Raw genomic sequence first — 15102 nt, forward strand, 5'->3', positions numbered from 1 at the left:
AAGGAATATTAGATTTTTAGGAATATTATATGCTCTTACCTGGGGTTTTCTTCAGGAACGGCTGCATCTGGGTGAGGTGTAATTCAGAAGGTGTTGAAATTGCAATTATATGGTATGGGACGAAGGAAAAAGCCAGCTTTTGTCCTAAATCCTTGCATGGGAAGAAATTGTCCCACTCTCTTCCAAACTAGTCTGAGCACAGTAATTCTCAGACACAGTAATTCACAATAGAAATTGCAGATCATCTACAAGGAAAAATTACATTAAATTATTAGCATTTGTCAGATTTTAAGAAAATTAGCGCGTCTCGACCACTCAAGTTGTCTGTCCAACTGTCTAATAAAGTTTCGAGATTTTAGGAGCTCCACATTTTTTTACTCTCTGTCATATATGGAAAATGCTTGTTAATGGGATAGACAGGTAAATGGTTTCATCATATAGAAGTGCTGTCTTCGACCATATTTTTGAGTTTATGATCATATGCAATTCAACCAGTTTCTGTTGTAGCCCCAAATTCTTCAAATGTTTATTAGCATCATTACAAAACATTAATTTACTACTTATAGAGAAAAACAAGTCAAATCTTTGATGTTTACAAAACAGTTACCTTTGTACTCTTTTCCAGAAGGTTTTACTGCTGCATGTGGAACTTAACTTTACCTGATTTTTTATATATATATATATATATATATATATATATAAACTTTGGTCTTTAACAGGAATGTTTAATTTTGATTATGAAGAAAAATGTAGCATCATGCTCTACTAGTAACTTTTAATAATCCCAAGTTGAGTACGCTAGATTTACTAGGAGACCCTGGAGTAGACCAGCAACACCTTTATGTATGAGGAAGAGAAAGTTATTAAGGGAACAAATATAAAATCTCGGGGATTAACAGGCGCCTCCTTAGCCAGGTGGGAAGGAGCAGCAGTGCGTAGCACACACACACTTCTTGATTAGACCGGGGTTCGAGCCCATCACCACCAAATACGGAGGATACGGAAAGGTCAGAGAATGACCACCGCATATCCCGGAGCAATATGGCCTTAGTTGCTAATGCTCCTAAAAACCAAATAACAACAACAATCAGGGATTAACAAAGAGCTGTATTGTTTGAAGTTCACCTGTGAGCAGTATGTTGTAGAATGATAGAATAAATTGCTTACAAATGTAATCAGAGTGGAGAGTTTGGTAAACTTTAAAATGGAACTGAATGAGCTCTTTTTTGATGATGGGAAATACTAATACTAAAACATTGTTGTTATCACTAGAGAAAATTAAAAAAAAAAAATTACTCCTTGGTTTATTGAATACATTGTGTTTCTTTTTTAAATTTTTTTTTTATTACACTATTTCTTTATTAATTACATAGTTTAAAAATATACTTTTTTTTGCAGAGTTATTGTCCACATTTCTGACACTCCATTGAATCGAGTTCCTTTGCCAAGTATTAGGACTCTAACTATTAACATTAATATTATGACGGTAAGATTTTTTTAAAAAATATAAAACTGAGTAATTTTTTTTTAGAAATGAATATCGAAAGATGTTTTATCTTTGAATATGGAGAAAAAAAATGTGTGTGTGTGTAGAAATAATTCATTGAATTCTTATTTGTGTGGCTTGTGATTAAATTATTTCTTAAGCATTTTAGCAAAATGCAATTATATGGTACTGAATATTGTTATATTAGAAGTAATGTAACTAAAAAAAAAATTCAGGCATATTTAAAAGTCTTTTCCTGTTTATAAACAAGCAATTGTTTTTTTTTTTTTTTTTTTTTTTTGTCTTTCTCTCTCTCTGTCTTTTAAATTTTCTTAAAATTTCTTGCACTGGCCAATTTTACTTTAAGCATTGTTCATTCTGCTATTAATAGGTTACCCACAGTTTAGTAGCAAGTGTACAACATGGCCATATATAAATATTTTCAATTGTTGTTTTTCTTAATCCAGTATTAATGGTTAAGTATTTATTGAGTATAAAAAGTTATTAAAAATAAGAAAAGTAGTAAAATAAATATTGCAGCCTCTTTGCTCTTTTTACAAAATAAATAAATGCATAACTTAAAAGTAGTGGAATGATTGAAATAAAAACCCTTGTCCTGCAAAATCCCAATAAAATTATCACCCAATACAAAATAAGATCCTAAAAACAACGGGGCAAATTAATAAATTAATTAGAATTTCAAAAATTGTAAGCACTTGACTATTTGAAAAATTTACATCAGCAGCTTCAGTGCTCATCACTTATAAGATGATTATATCACTGTTTTAAACGTTAATAGTCATCATTCTGAGGCCTTGAGTGCCAAGCAAGTGATCATAGTGATTTCCAAAAAAATTTAAAAGGGTCTTCTCTCTCCGATCAGCTGATTATAATATTTTACTATAAAGAGATATTATATTAGTATTTACTATAAAGAGATATTATATTAGTATTTACTATAAAGAGATATTATATTAGTATTTACTATAAAGAGATATTGTAGTATTTTAATTTACAGAGTTATTTTATTTTTGATTTCTTCCAAATAAATAAATAAGCTTCCTATCAAGAAAGGGAAGACACCTTTCTTCTTGTATATATAACTAACTTCATTAACACACTAACCTCTTATCGCTTGGTTGCTGGCAGCAATGCTCCTGCCTTCATGTTGTGTTGGGGCTTGGTAACCTGAATATAAATCCAATACTCAGGGAAAAAAGGAGCAAACATGGATCCCTTAATCTCAATGAATATAGTGCCTATAAGTTCACATTTTGAGCATGAATTATCTCAACCAAAAAGAATCAAAAAAGATGATTCTTCACCAGACCTACCTCTGTTCCGAATCATACAGTGCATAAAACCATGCCAAACTCACCAGTAATGAGGTGAAAAATGTGAAAATCTTTTTCCCTTTGTAATGGGACACTTGATGACTGAAGTTGACTGATTCTGAATGAAAAGTTTGTATCATTTTAATTTGGCTGCAATGGCTCATAATGTGACAGGTGACTCTAAAATAATGTGCCTGCATTAATCATTGATTAAAAATCTGAATTTTTTTATACCTTTCTAAATGTATTCAAACTTTTACCACAATTTCTGCAGTGATTTTTTTTTTTTTACGGATTTCATATAGAAATTGCACATTGTTATTATTATCATTAGTTATATGGTGCAAGGAAGCCTGAGGCTTATGCTGCACCAGCCAAAAAAAAAAAAAAAAAAAAATCTGAATTACCTTGAGAGAGAGAGAGAGAGAGAGAATGAACTAGAAGGAAATCGCCATGAAAGAGAAGAATGATGATATCCAGCTCAGGACTCTGGGTGTGTCAAGCCCATACTCACCAGATGTGAGCCCCTGGGGTCAACTGAGAATCTAAGCTTGCCTGCTATCATCTTTTGGAAATATTTGGCTTTTTGCTTGAAGATTAGTGTGATACTGGACAAGTGCTGATGCTGTGCTTGTTTAATGTTTTAGGTTACTTCCTTTTCTTCTCCCACTAGTTTAATAAACATCTACATTCTTATCCTAGATGTTTTTGAAAGATTAACTGTAGTTTTCACAGAGTAAAAATGATATGAAACCTGATTCTCTTTGGATGTGCATTGTGCTGTGGGAAGCAGGATACATAGTTTCAAATTTTGAATGCTCTGAAGCACACTAAATTTGAAATAAATTGTGTGAAATAAACCTGAAAACAGAAGTAATTAGTAATACTGAATATATATAATATGATTTATTGAAAAATTTTTAATAATATTTATATACATAATAATCAGAAATATATGCACGTGCTTGAAATTTCATGCACTTAATGGTATTTTAAAATGAAAAATGGTAGAGAATAAGAGATTAATGTTTCTATGTCTTAAACATTTTTTGTAAGTTGCAACAGAATTATTTCATATATTTTTTTGAAAATAAAAGGTGTAAACACAGCATTTTTTTTGTAAGACTTAAAAAAAAAAAAAAAGTACCTACAATGAGTACTGCAATCCATTGAGAAAAGATGAAATATGGGCAGTGTTTAATTCAAAAAATCCTGAATTCAAAAAAAGGCCAGAAACATGTTCCACAAATTAAAATGAAATCTGGACATCTATCAGATAATCTGTAACTATTTTTGCTGCATTTTTGGTGCCACCACCACTAAGTTAATATTGCAGGATATCTCCCTCTGTATGTTTTCAGGGAGAGAGAAAAAAAAAAAAAAGGTCTTCTAGTCCAAAAAAAATACATATCCATTGAGCCTTTTGCATTTCTTATATGGTGGATCTTATATGATTTTTTTTGGGATCATTTCAGGGGAAGAGCTTAATTGATAACAATAATTGATGAAACAAGAAGCTGTTCAGTGCTGTTTATTGATGCAGAGTGGAAACATGTTTTTGTGAAAACATGGAAATGGACAGAAAGAAAATGTTAAAATCAAGAAATATTAAATACTTTTAATTTGATTCTCCACCATTTTTTTTGAGAAATTTGTTAAAAAATGAAATTCTCATGTTTCTGGAAATCCATACAAACCATTAAAAAAAAAAAAAAAAAAAATGTTAGAATTAAGCATTACAAGTTAATACTCTAGTGTTAGATTGGTAGGAGTACAGATACAATACTTCAGAGCTATGACACTAACAGTCTTGTGCATATCAAACTAGTGCATATCAAAATCAGTAACTAGTCACACACATGTTGCAGTGGTGCCTCCGTAGCCAGGTGGGCAGGAGCAGCAGTGTAGCACATGCTTCTTGATTAGACCGGGGTTCGAGCCTGTGACCACCAAATATGGAGGATGCGCAAAGGTCAGGGAATGACCACCGCATATCCCAGAGCAATATGGCCTTAGTTGCTAATGCTCCGAAAAACCAAATAACAAACAAACATGTTGCAGTTCAAGAACAATTCCATGTTTGTGAAAACATGGAAGTGGACAGAAAGAAAATGTTAAAATCAAGAAATATTAAATACTTTTAATTTGATTCTCCACCATTTTTTTTGAGAAATTTGTTAAAAAATGAAATTCTCATGTTTCTGGAAATCCATACAAACCATTAAAAAAAAAAAATGTTAAAATTAAGCATTACAAGTTAATACTCTAGTGTTAGATTGGTAGGAGTACAGATACAATACTTCAGAGCTATGACACTAACAGTCTTGTGCATATCAAACTAGTGCATATCAAAATCAGTAACTAGTCACATACATGTTGCAGTGGTGCCTCCGTAGCCAGGTGGGCAGGAGCAGCAGTGCGTAGCACATGCTTCTTGATTAGACCGGGGTTCGAGCCTGTGACCACCAAATGTGCAAAGGTCAGGGAATGACCACCGCATATCCTAGAGCAATATGGCCTTAGTTGCTAATGCTCCGAAAAACCAAATAACAAACAAACATGTTGCAGTTCAAGAACAAATCACGATGTTACATAATCACTTCCACTGCATGTATATTTAAACTGTGATAATATAAACTGAAACAATAAATATTGATATGATTACAATAAACATTTTTTTCTATATATTTGAACATGTGATTGGGACTTCATAAAAGTGATAACATTATCTGTGATCACATATTCAAGCTTCCTCAATGCTGTGTGGGCAGTAGATGGAGGATGCTGTGAAAACCGTAGAGAGGAATCATTCTGATGTCCTGATCCAACAGAAACAGGCAGTTGGTAACAGTGTTTTGGTATGGGAGATGTTTTCCTGTGAGACTCTTGGAGCCCCCATATCCCTAGCCCACACTGTGAATGCTTAAAACCACCTCTCCATTGTGGCTGTCTTCTTCCCAGATGATGCAGGTATGTTGTGTTCTAGCAGGATAATGTGGCCTGCTATGTTACAGTATTGTCCAAAAGGGGTTCCCTGAATACATTGCCAGATATGAATCCTATAAAGCAGTGGTGGCCAACTTAATTTGTGATGCGATCTACTTTTTTTCTTCAAAATGTGCCGCAATCTACCATCTCAAGAATTTTATTGCACATGGTTAAAAAAAGTTAATCGACACATATTGAAAAATGTTGTTTATAAATTTTAAAATTAAATACAATTCAGAATTTTTATCTTAAATTCATGCGTATTTAAATTTTTAATTTATGTTAAGTTTGTGTTTTCATGTCATCTGCCAAGCTTTCAAAATCGGGGATATACTGTGATAAGGCCAACCGTAAAGAATCTTCTGTATGCAAGTCAGTAGGAGTAGAGCGATTCTTTGTCTTTGCTTGTTTCAAATACGAAAAGGCCAACTCACATAGATATGTGGAACCAAAACAGGAATATAAAAGTTCACTGCATTTTTTTATATTTGGGTACTTTTCTCGGCAAACATTTCCAAAAGTCTTCTTCTGATGATCTGGATTTTAGGAAGATATCGTTTTGCAGTGTAATAATAATTTCATCGCAAAATTTTCATTGAAAATATTCAAGTAATATATTCTCCATGTGAAAAATCTGAAACAAATTAGATACGAAACAAATTGCAGGAAAAAAACTCGCTGAGATTTTTTTTCCTGCAATTTATTTCTTATCTAAGTCGACATTAAATGGATAAGAAATATATTGAACAATGTCTTCAATTGTTTTAAAATCACTGAATCTGGTTTCAGAATCATCCACAACTTTTTCAATTTCAAAAACATATTTCTCACTATTAAATTCAAAAAGAGGATATTTTTGCAAATGATCTTGCATATTTGCAAAATGATCGGATTTTTTTTTTTTTTTTTTTGAGATCCTCAGCCATTGCCAAAAATTTATATTTATAGGCAGAAATATTACTAATCATGACACCTACATTTTTATTTTTTCCTTGCAATTACAAATTCAGATCACTTTATTTACTGGTAAAATCTTGCAAAAAATCCAGATCACACAACTACTCCGTATCTTGTAGCTGCTGATAATCATCACTCTTTGATCAACAGATTTTTTAATTTCATTCAGCAAATTTCGAAATCTCTGTAGAAACTTACTCCAACTCAGCCACCTCACATCTGTATGTAATATCAGATCTGGTTAATTTTCAACAAGTTGCATTTTGAAAAGTCTCCTTTGAAGAGATTGTCCTCTGGTGGAATTCATGATTTTGAAAGCTATGTCCATAACAGTTTTAGTATTTAATCTTTTGCTGGCTAACACTTGTTGGTGGATGATACAGTGGTAACTCAAAAAATCTGGGAATTCATCATCCTTTTGGCTCAGTGCAACGATTCTGTTAAGATGCCCCATCATTGCTTTGGCTCCATCCGTTGGCATTGATACGAACTTAAAGATTGGTAATTTGATTTTATCAATAAAATTTTTGAATGCGTTAATTATATCAAGAACTCTAGTTCTTTCTTTTAATGAAACCATACCCAGCAGTTCTTCTCTAGTGGCAGTTTCATCAAAAACCATATGAATAAAAACAAACAATTGAGCTGTATCACTGACATCTGTAGATTCATCCAGTTGTAAAGAAAAGAACACACAATTAGCAATATGAGCACTTGATTGGTGACTCACATTTTTACCCATTTTTTCGATGTGTCACATCACAGTATTTCAGAATAATTGTAGATCTTGAAGAGCACTTTTAATTTCATTTTTGTTCTTAAAATTTTCAAAAAGAGAATCAGTTATTTCTAAAAATGTGTCTTTGACGAATTGACCATCAGAAAATGGTTTGCATTTTTTTGCAAGATGACTCCTCACTTTAAATGATGCTACAGTTACTGCTTTAGATTGTAAATTAGCTGTCATGAAGAAATTTTGTTGTGCCAATAATCTGAATAAGTTCTTTTAATTTATTTTTTCTAAGGTCACTATTAGGCAGAAAATCCAATTGGTATTTACCATTGAGTGCATTGAAGTGCCTTTCTAAATTTCCTTTTTGGGGTATAGCCGCAAAGCATTGCAAATCAAACATTTTTCTTTTATCATTACAAAAAAAGTATTCTAGTTCCCACTCTTGATGAAAATGATATGTTTTACTCTTTTCGCAGTATTCATTTTAAATAACGTATAAGTACTGTCCATATTAATATTAAGTAAGCTAAATAAGAATTCAACACATATGTACTATGCTCTCCACAATGTAACTGCGTGAATTTTCACTAGACAAGCCTAGCAGCTGCGTGGAGACAAGAGTAGACACATGGTTCAATGGATTTGTAATAAGCATATGCAGTGGGGCGCATAATAATAATAACAACATTTAGATTTTGACTAGTCTATTTTTTATATATATTTAAAATTCATCACGATCGACCGAAATTAAGGCCGCAATAGACGGTAGATCGCGATCGACTTGTTGGCCAACCCTGCTATAGTGTCTCTGGAGTTACGCGGATTGAAAGATCTAGTGTTTGGATCCTTCACTGGATTACTGCAGATATACGGGGCTCAATCTTAGAGACATGGTATGTAACATACTTCTTGCAATGTTTGGAGGCCTTGCAAAGGTAGTGTCTCGCAGTGTGTGTCAGTACTGGTAGCAAGAGGAGAATATACTCACTATTAGGTAAGCATCATAATGCTTTGACTGGACAGTGTAAGTGCTAGATTAGGCCCATCTGCTACCTGCTAGACATCATACTTAAACCATAACCTTTCTGGAATTTTTGCTGAACAGGAGAAATTACTTGCTGATCTGTTATAGAAGTACACGAGATCTCTAATTTATGCAAAAATGATGTTCCCGAAGTTCACTGAGTTAGCATTAGTTGAGGCATACGATGCAAAAAAGCAAGCTTCTTCTTCTTCTTCTTCTTTGGTCCTTAGCTGGCAGCTGGGGGAGGCAGTTGGCCACGCAACCAGTATGCTGCTGTAGGTGCCGCAGGGTTTCGGACTTGCTCTGTGATGTTCTTCCATACCTTACGATCCATGGCTTCAGTCCTGGCCTGGTTAAGGTCGAGACGTCGGCTCTTCAAGTCATCTTCCACTTGCTTGGCCCACGTTTTCCTAGGCGCAGTCCGTTGGATGCTCCATTGGGTGGGTCGTTGTCTCCAAAGGAGTTTGGATGGTATTCTGTTCGTGCCCATTCTACATACGTGGCCAAACCATCTGAGCCTTCGCTTCTGGATTTGGTCAGCAATGGTTGGTTGCTGTTGGCATCTGGCACGGATGGTATCATTAGTGATGCGGTCGCGAAGAGAGATGCCCAAGATCTGCCGCAGTCATCGCATTTGGAATACCTCAAGTTTGTTCAAATCTAATTTGAGACAAATCCATGTTTCCGATCCGTAAAGAAGAATGGGCAGAATCAAAGTCCGGAAGAGTCGGATTTTAGTCTTTGTGGAAATGTTGGTCCTCTTCCACAGACACCATTTGAGCGAGGCGAACGCAGTGGCCGCCTGTCCAATTCTGCTGTGGATTTCCATGGTGGATGCAACTTTCTTCTCCTGGACCAGCGACCCAAGGTATTTAAAGTCCTGCACTTGCTCGATCTGGACGCCTTCGAGATAGATGGTGGCTTGCGACCCATCTGTTGTCAGGGCCTTTGTCTTACCAGCATTGATCTTCAAACCGTATGGCCGGGCAATGCGGGCAATGTCGTAGAGGATGTCCGTGGCTTCAGCGTCGTTACCGGCAAGGATAGCACTATCATCAGCAAACATCAGGTCAGTCACATAGTGATCCTTGTCATATTGTATGCCCTGTCTGTTTCTGAATGCTTGCCTCATAATGGCGTCGACCACGATGTTGAAAAGCAACGGGGAGGCTACATCCCCTTGGCGGACTCCAGTTTGGATGGTAAATTCCTCAGATAAATCGTTCTGGATGCGCACCTGGCTGGTTAAACCGTTGTATGCAGTTTGGAGGAGTGTGATGACTTTTCGAGGTACATATTCAACCTCTAGTAGTTTCCATAAGGCAGGCCGGTGGACACAGTCGAAAGCAGACTTAAAGTCAATGAAAACAATGACGGTTCGCTGTCCACACCGGATCCTCTCCTCCATCAGCTGACGAATGGCAAAGATTTGATCACAGCATCCTCGCCCAGGTCTAAATCCTGCCTGTTCTTCTCGACTGGTTTGCTCGCGATGTTTTTGCAGTCTTGACTGGATGACCTTCATAAAGACCTTTCCGATGATGGAAAGGAGGCTGATGCCACGGTAGTTCTTGCAGTCCCGGTTATCACCTTTCTTGTGGATCGGTACGATAATGGCTTTCCTCCATGTTAACGGAATTTGTTCAGTGCACCAGATGGTTTTGAGGAGTGAGTGTAGTTGGCGAAGCAGTACATCTCCCCCGGCTTTGATCGCTTCTGTGGTGACTTGGTCCACTCCTGGTGCCCTGCCATTCTTCAGGGATTGTATGGCTGCTTTCACTTCTTCTACTGTAGGCTCAACATCGACCATGGAGACCTCAGGGGGGTCGATCGAGAGTGCTGTTGCTGGCGGTCCCTGAGGTGGGTCGTGATTATACAAAGCTTTGAAGAATTCACTCCACCGTTGCAGGCGTTCGGATGGTGATCGCACGAAGGTCCCATCAGCATTCTTGATGTTGTCACTAGTCAATTTGGTCTTTCCACTCAGACATCTGAGGGTGCGGTAGAGAGTGCGATACTCGTTTTTGGATGCCGCCACTTCAAGATCGTCTGCCACTTGGTTCCAGTATGCTTCTCTTTCTGCTGTCATTCTTTGTCGGACTTCTCGGTTTAGCTGCCGGTACCGTTCAAAGTCGACCAACTTTGCCTGTTTCCGTTTGTCCACGAGGTCGAGGCACTCGTCTGATATCCATGGTTGCGTTCGACGTCGGGCAGGTGGACATAGGGGCTTGGCACATTCCAGGATGGCATCAGAGATCTGCTTTTCTTCTTCATTTATATCCTCGGGCACGGCCAGCATCTCGAAGCGGTTGGATAGGGCGATCTGATATGCCTGTTTGTTGGCAGCATTCATTAGCTGCCTCCAGTCCAGCTTGGCTGACCGAGATGATCTTTTTGCATGCCGTAATTTGAGCTGCACCTTAGCCCGGATGAGGTAGTGATCAGATCCGCAATCAGGTCCCCTCATGGCACGAACGTCCATGAGTGATGAGCGAAATCTGGCATTGATCAAAATGTAGTCCAGGATTGCTGAGTCCTTGCCAGATGGATTTCGCCATGTAAGTTGATGTTTTTGAGGGTGCTGGAAATGGCTGTTTCCAATGATCAGGTCGTTAGATGCGGCAAAGGACAACAAACGTAAGCCGTTGTCATTGATCTTCCCATGGCCAAACTTGCCCATTGTTGTTTCCCAACCAGATCTGTCCACGCCAATATGGGCATTAAAGTCCCCTGCGAGGATGATCACTTCTGTCTGCGGAATTGAATCCAGCGTATGTTGGAGCTGGTTGTAGAAGTCATTCTTGGTCGGGTCCAGGCTAGTCTCAGTTGGCGCATAGGCGGAGATAATATGGGTCTTGATGGTGCCCTTGACAGTAAGGACTGCCAGGCGGTCCGATATTGGTTGGAAAGCGATCACACTACTGGTGGCCTGAGCATCGACCATAAAGCCCACTCCTGCTTCTCGTTTCTCACCACCAGAGTAGAATAGCATAACCGCTTCATTAGGTGCTGGTGGTTGGATGATCATCGTTCCAGACCCGGTGAGCCTTAATTCGGATAATGCCGCGATTGATATCTTGCACCTAAGTAGTTCTTGGGCAATGATTTCCTTTTGTCCAACGTGGTGCCCCGTTCGAACATTCCATTCGCCAATGTTAATTGTCCTTTTCGGCGTAGTAAGCTTATTGCTGTGGCCAGTGATCCACTTCACACCAGCACCCTGGGTCCCCAGTGCTGGCGCATCGGCTACCCCGGATGCGGTAACATTGTTATAACAGCTTGTTATAACAATGCAAGCAAGCTTATGTAGCATCAACAAAAAAAAAAAAAAAACACCCTCTCTTTTCACCCATCCATTCACTCTAAGTGCCTGTCTAACTCAGCCTTAAATTTATTTAAGCTATCAACTTCCACAACAAGAGATAGAAGTATGTTCCAGCAATCATCTACCTGCTGGCTAAAGGCAAACTTCTGCACATCTATTCTACAATTGTCTTTCTTCAATTTGAATCTATGCCCCCCCACCTCAGGTTTGTAATCTGAGCAAGAGGAAGAAACCCATCAGCATTGAACGGGAAAATGCATTGCGTGCTGGACAACCAGAGTTGGCTGTCCAGTACTCAATGCATTTTTATATCGGTCTGCATTTTACTGTACATGAATATGTAAAATTAAATTAATGAAAAAATTTTATAACTCAGTGATTATTCAAACAGTAAAATCTAATCTTCTGCCAGTTGCATCATCTCGTCCTTGGTGAGCTCAACTTGTGTTCTGTTTTTCTAAACTATATGGACCACTGTGGTAACTAAATGAAACCCGCAGTGTTCTTTTTTTCTGTTGTCAATTTTGCATTTCAGATTTATCCTCCACTTACAACTGTGCTTTCAACTCATTATACTGATAAAAAAAAAATTCAGCTGTTTTGCCCTTTATTAGATATCGAGGCACTGAAAACTGCATAACTTTTATTCAGTTGTACTGGACAAAAATTTTATCTTAAAGCCACAAAAGTCCTTCCTGCTCTTCAACCACTTTGAAATGAGTATAAAATACAACTGTTTCAGAACTAAGGTATGCTTTGATTGTTTTAATTAATGTGTGGGACAAGGACATTTGTTTGGTTATGAAATTTTGTGTGTTACTATTTACGAGTAAGATTGTGGCTAACTTTAGCCATTAGCAGCCTTAAGACTTTCATTGAACACTCCTTGTATGTTGTTATGCTCCAAAGTTGGAACATAACAACATACAAGGAGTGTTTAATGTGTGCTACCCTTGAATATAAATATTCTTTATATATATATACACACACACACACACACACACACACATGCATACATATACACACACACAGTAGATGTTCGATTTTCCGGGATAGATGGTAATAAACAAATCCCGGATAATCGATTTCCCGATCAATCCAAAAATACAGACGTCCCCAACATACGTAAGAGATATGCTCCAGAACTTCTTACTTCGTCAAGTTTTACGTAACTCAGGAATGACTAGTAACATATTGCTACTATATTATTATTATTGACAAAGCTGAATTCAGTGCGATACTTGTTAATGTTTGACCATTTTCATACATTCTTATTAGTTTAATTTTCTGATCTAAATCGATCGCTTTCCTTTTGTTGGTAGATGTACTAGTACCGCTGTCACTTATTCTATTAGTTGGCACCATGATAATGGTCAAAATGAAATTTTCTTTAAAGAACTTCACAGGGTTAAGGCAAACTCACTATTATCACCCCGTGCGAGCTCACATTTTACTAAAGCACATTTCTGGAGGTCAATAAAAACAATATGCACTTCCCAGTTTATTAGGCGTTTCTGTTAGCGCAATCTGTTATAAACAGGTAGTAAACTTGATCTCATTACATTTTCGATAATACCAATAGCTGGATTCTCTGGCTTTTTACGTTATTATGGTGAAGTGTGTGTCCCCTTCACTGAAATCTTCAGTCATTTAAAAAAAAAAAACCGTAAATAATTGTAAGAATCTTCTCTTGTTTTCCTATTTTTTTTGCTTGTTACTCCAATATCACTTGTGCAATTTGTGTGTGCCATGATTGTCGTTATTGATTACTTATTTTTTTTTGTTGTTTTAAATTTTACAGTCCTAAAAATAAAAAATAAAAAAAATTGAGTGAAAACAAATTTACGTAAATCTGTAGTTGCGTAAGTTGTGGACTTACTGTATCGAAAAATATTCAGCAACCTATGTAAAAAATATGGCAATAGATAAAAAACTTACCATGTACTACTTGTGTGTCCGATATGATACTTCCCTTTATTTTTTACGATGTCGCGTATGGTTTGGTCACCAACATTATTATAATGGTTCATTAGAGATTTAACAGATGCACTGTTTTCAAACTTTTGAATAATTTCAAGTCTTTGTTTAACTGAAAGCACAACTCCTTTGCATTTACCCATTTTTGTAATTTCTAAACAAAAAATATATTTACTATAAAAAAAATTTCAACATCCCTGACATAAATAACGAAACAAAATTTGTCTTTTTGCAGTGTGACGGAACACAGCAATCGACGCGACGTACTAAATCAAACTAAACATTTGGTCTCTCTCTCTCTCTCTCTTTTTTTTTGAGCGGCGGGTGTGAAGACAGCAGAGGTTGCAAGATAATAGGCACATTAATCTCCCAGTGATGACTTATAATGCCATTTCTTGTCGCTTATTTTGCAAAATATCTGTTTATACCTATTCTAGTTATTACTTGAATTTTATGATTTCTGGTTGATTATTTTTTTAAAATTTCGAGTCTTGTAGTGTCCCGGTTAATCCAATCCCTGTAAATCGAGAGTCTGTGTGTGTGTGTGTGTGTGTGTGTGTGTGTGTGTGTGTGTGTGTGTGTGTGTGTGTGTGTGTGTGTGTGTGTGTATTTATAATTATTGATAAAAAATAAAGAAAGAAAGTTAAAACGACAATAACTGTAACTAATATGTAAATAATATTTATGAGTCAATGCAGTTGCAAGCAATCATGCAATACACCCATAATGTCTATAATATTAAGGATAATATAAAGAACCATTAGAATAAGTAAATCAATCCAATAATAATACCATCAGGGATATAAGAAAACGCAAAAAAAAATTATATATATATATATATATATATATATATATATATTATCGCTTTTTACCGACAATCTAGATGACTTCAACTGGGGCCAACCACCCAGAATGAAGGCAAAAAACGACAAGAAGTTCTCTGTTTCTGTGATGATCAATATATGCTAAGTAATTTAAATCTAACCAAATATAAACCAGAATAGGCCGGATGTAAATCGAATATAAATAAATCGAAAGAAGATAATAAAAGTTAAAAAAATTTAGAAATATTAGAATCAAAGGTAAGAAATATAAGTAAAATATAAATGTAAGCAAATATTAATCATCGTTGACCCGACAGAGAACGTAATTTAATGATTACAATAAGATTAAATATATAATACATACTACATATTGACCGTATCTAGGACATAATGTAATAGTCGTCAAAATAATGTGGTGCCCCCTATGTGATGGATACGGTAAAAATAAATAATT

The 15102-nt window shown here is 36.3% G+C and overlaps 1 protein-coding gene across 1 annotated transcript in view; it reads left to right on the plus strand.

Annotated features, from left to right (window-relative positions):
• Positions 1-15102, plus strand: part of spn-E (tudor domain containing 9 protein spindle E) — a 421802-nt gene that overhangs the window by 283167 nt on the left and 123533 nt on the right. The window contains exon 26 of the mRNA XM_090376707.1: positions 1399-1486. Within this exon, the coding sequence (XP_090232833.1) occupies positions 1399-1486 (88 nt within the window). The remainder of the gene's footprint in view (positions 1-1398; positions 1487-15102) is intronic.

Source organism: Mastigoproctus giganteus, chromosome 6 (genome assembly GCF_048544385.1).
Source record: "Mastigoproctus giganteus isolate SK-2022 chromosome 6, ASM4854438v1, whole genome shotgun sequence".
Taxonomy (NCBI): domain Eukaryota; kingdom Metazoa; phylum Arthropoda; class Arachnida; order Uropygi; family Thelyphonidae; genus Mastigoproctus; species Mastigoproctus giganteus.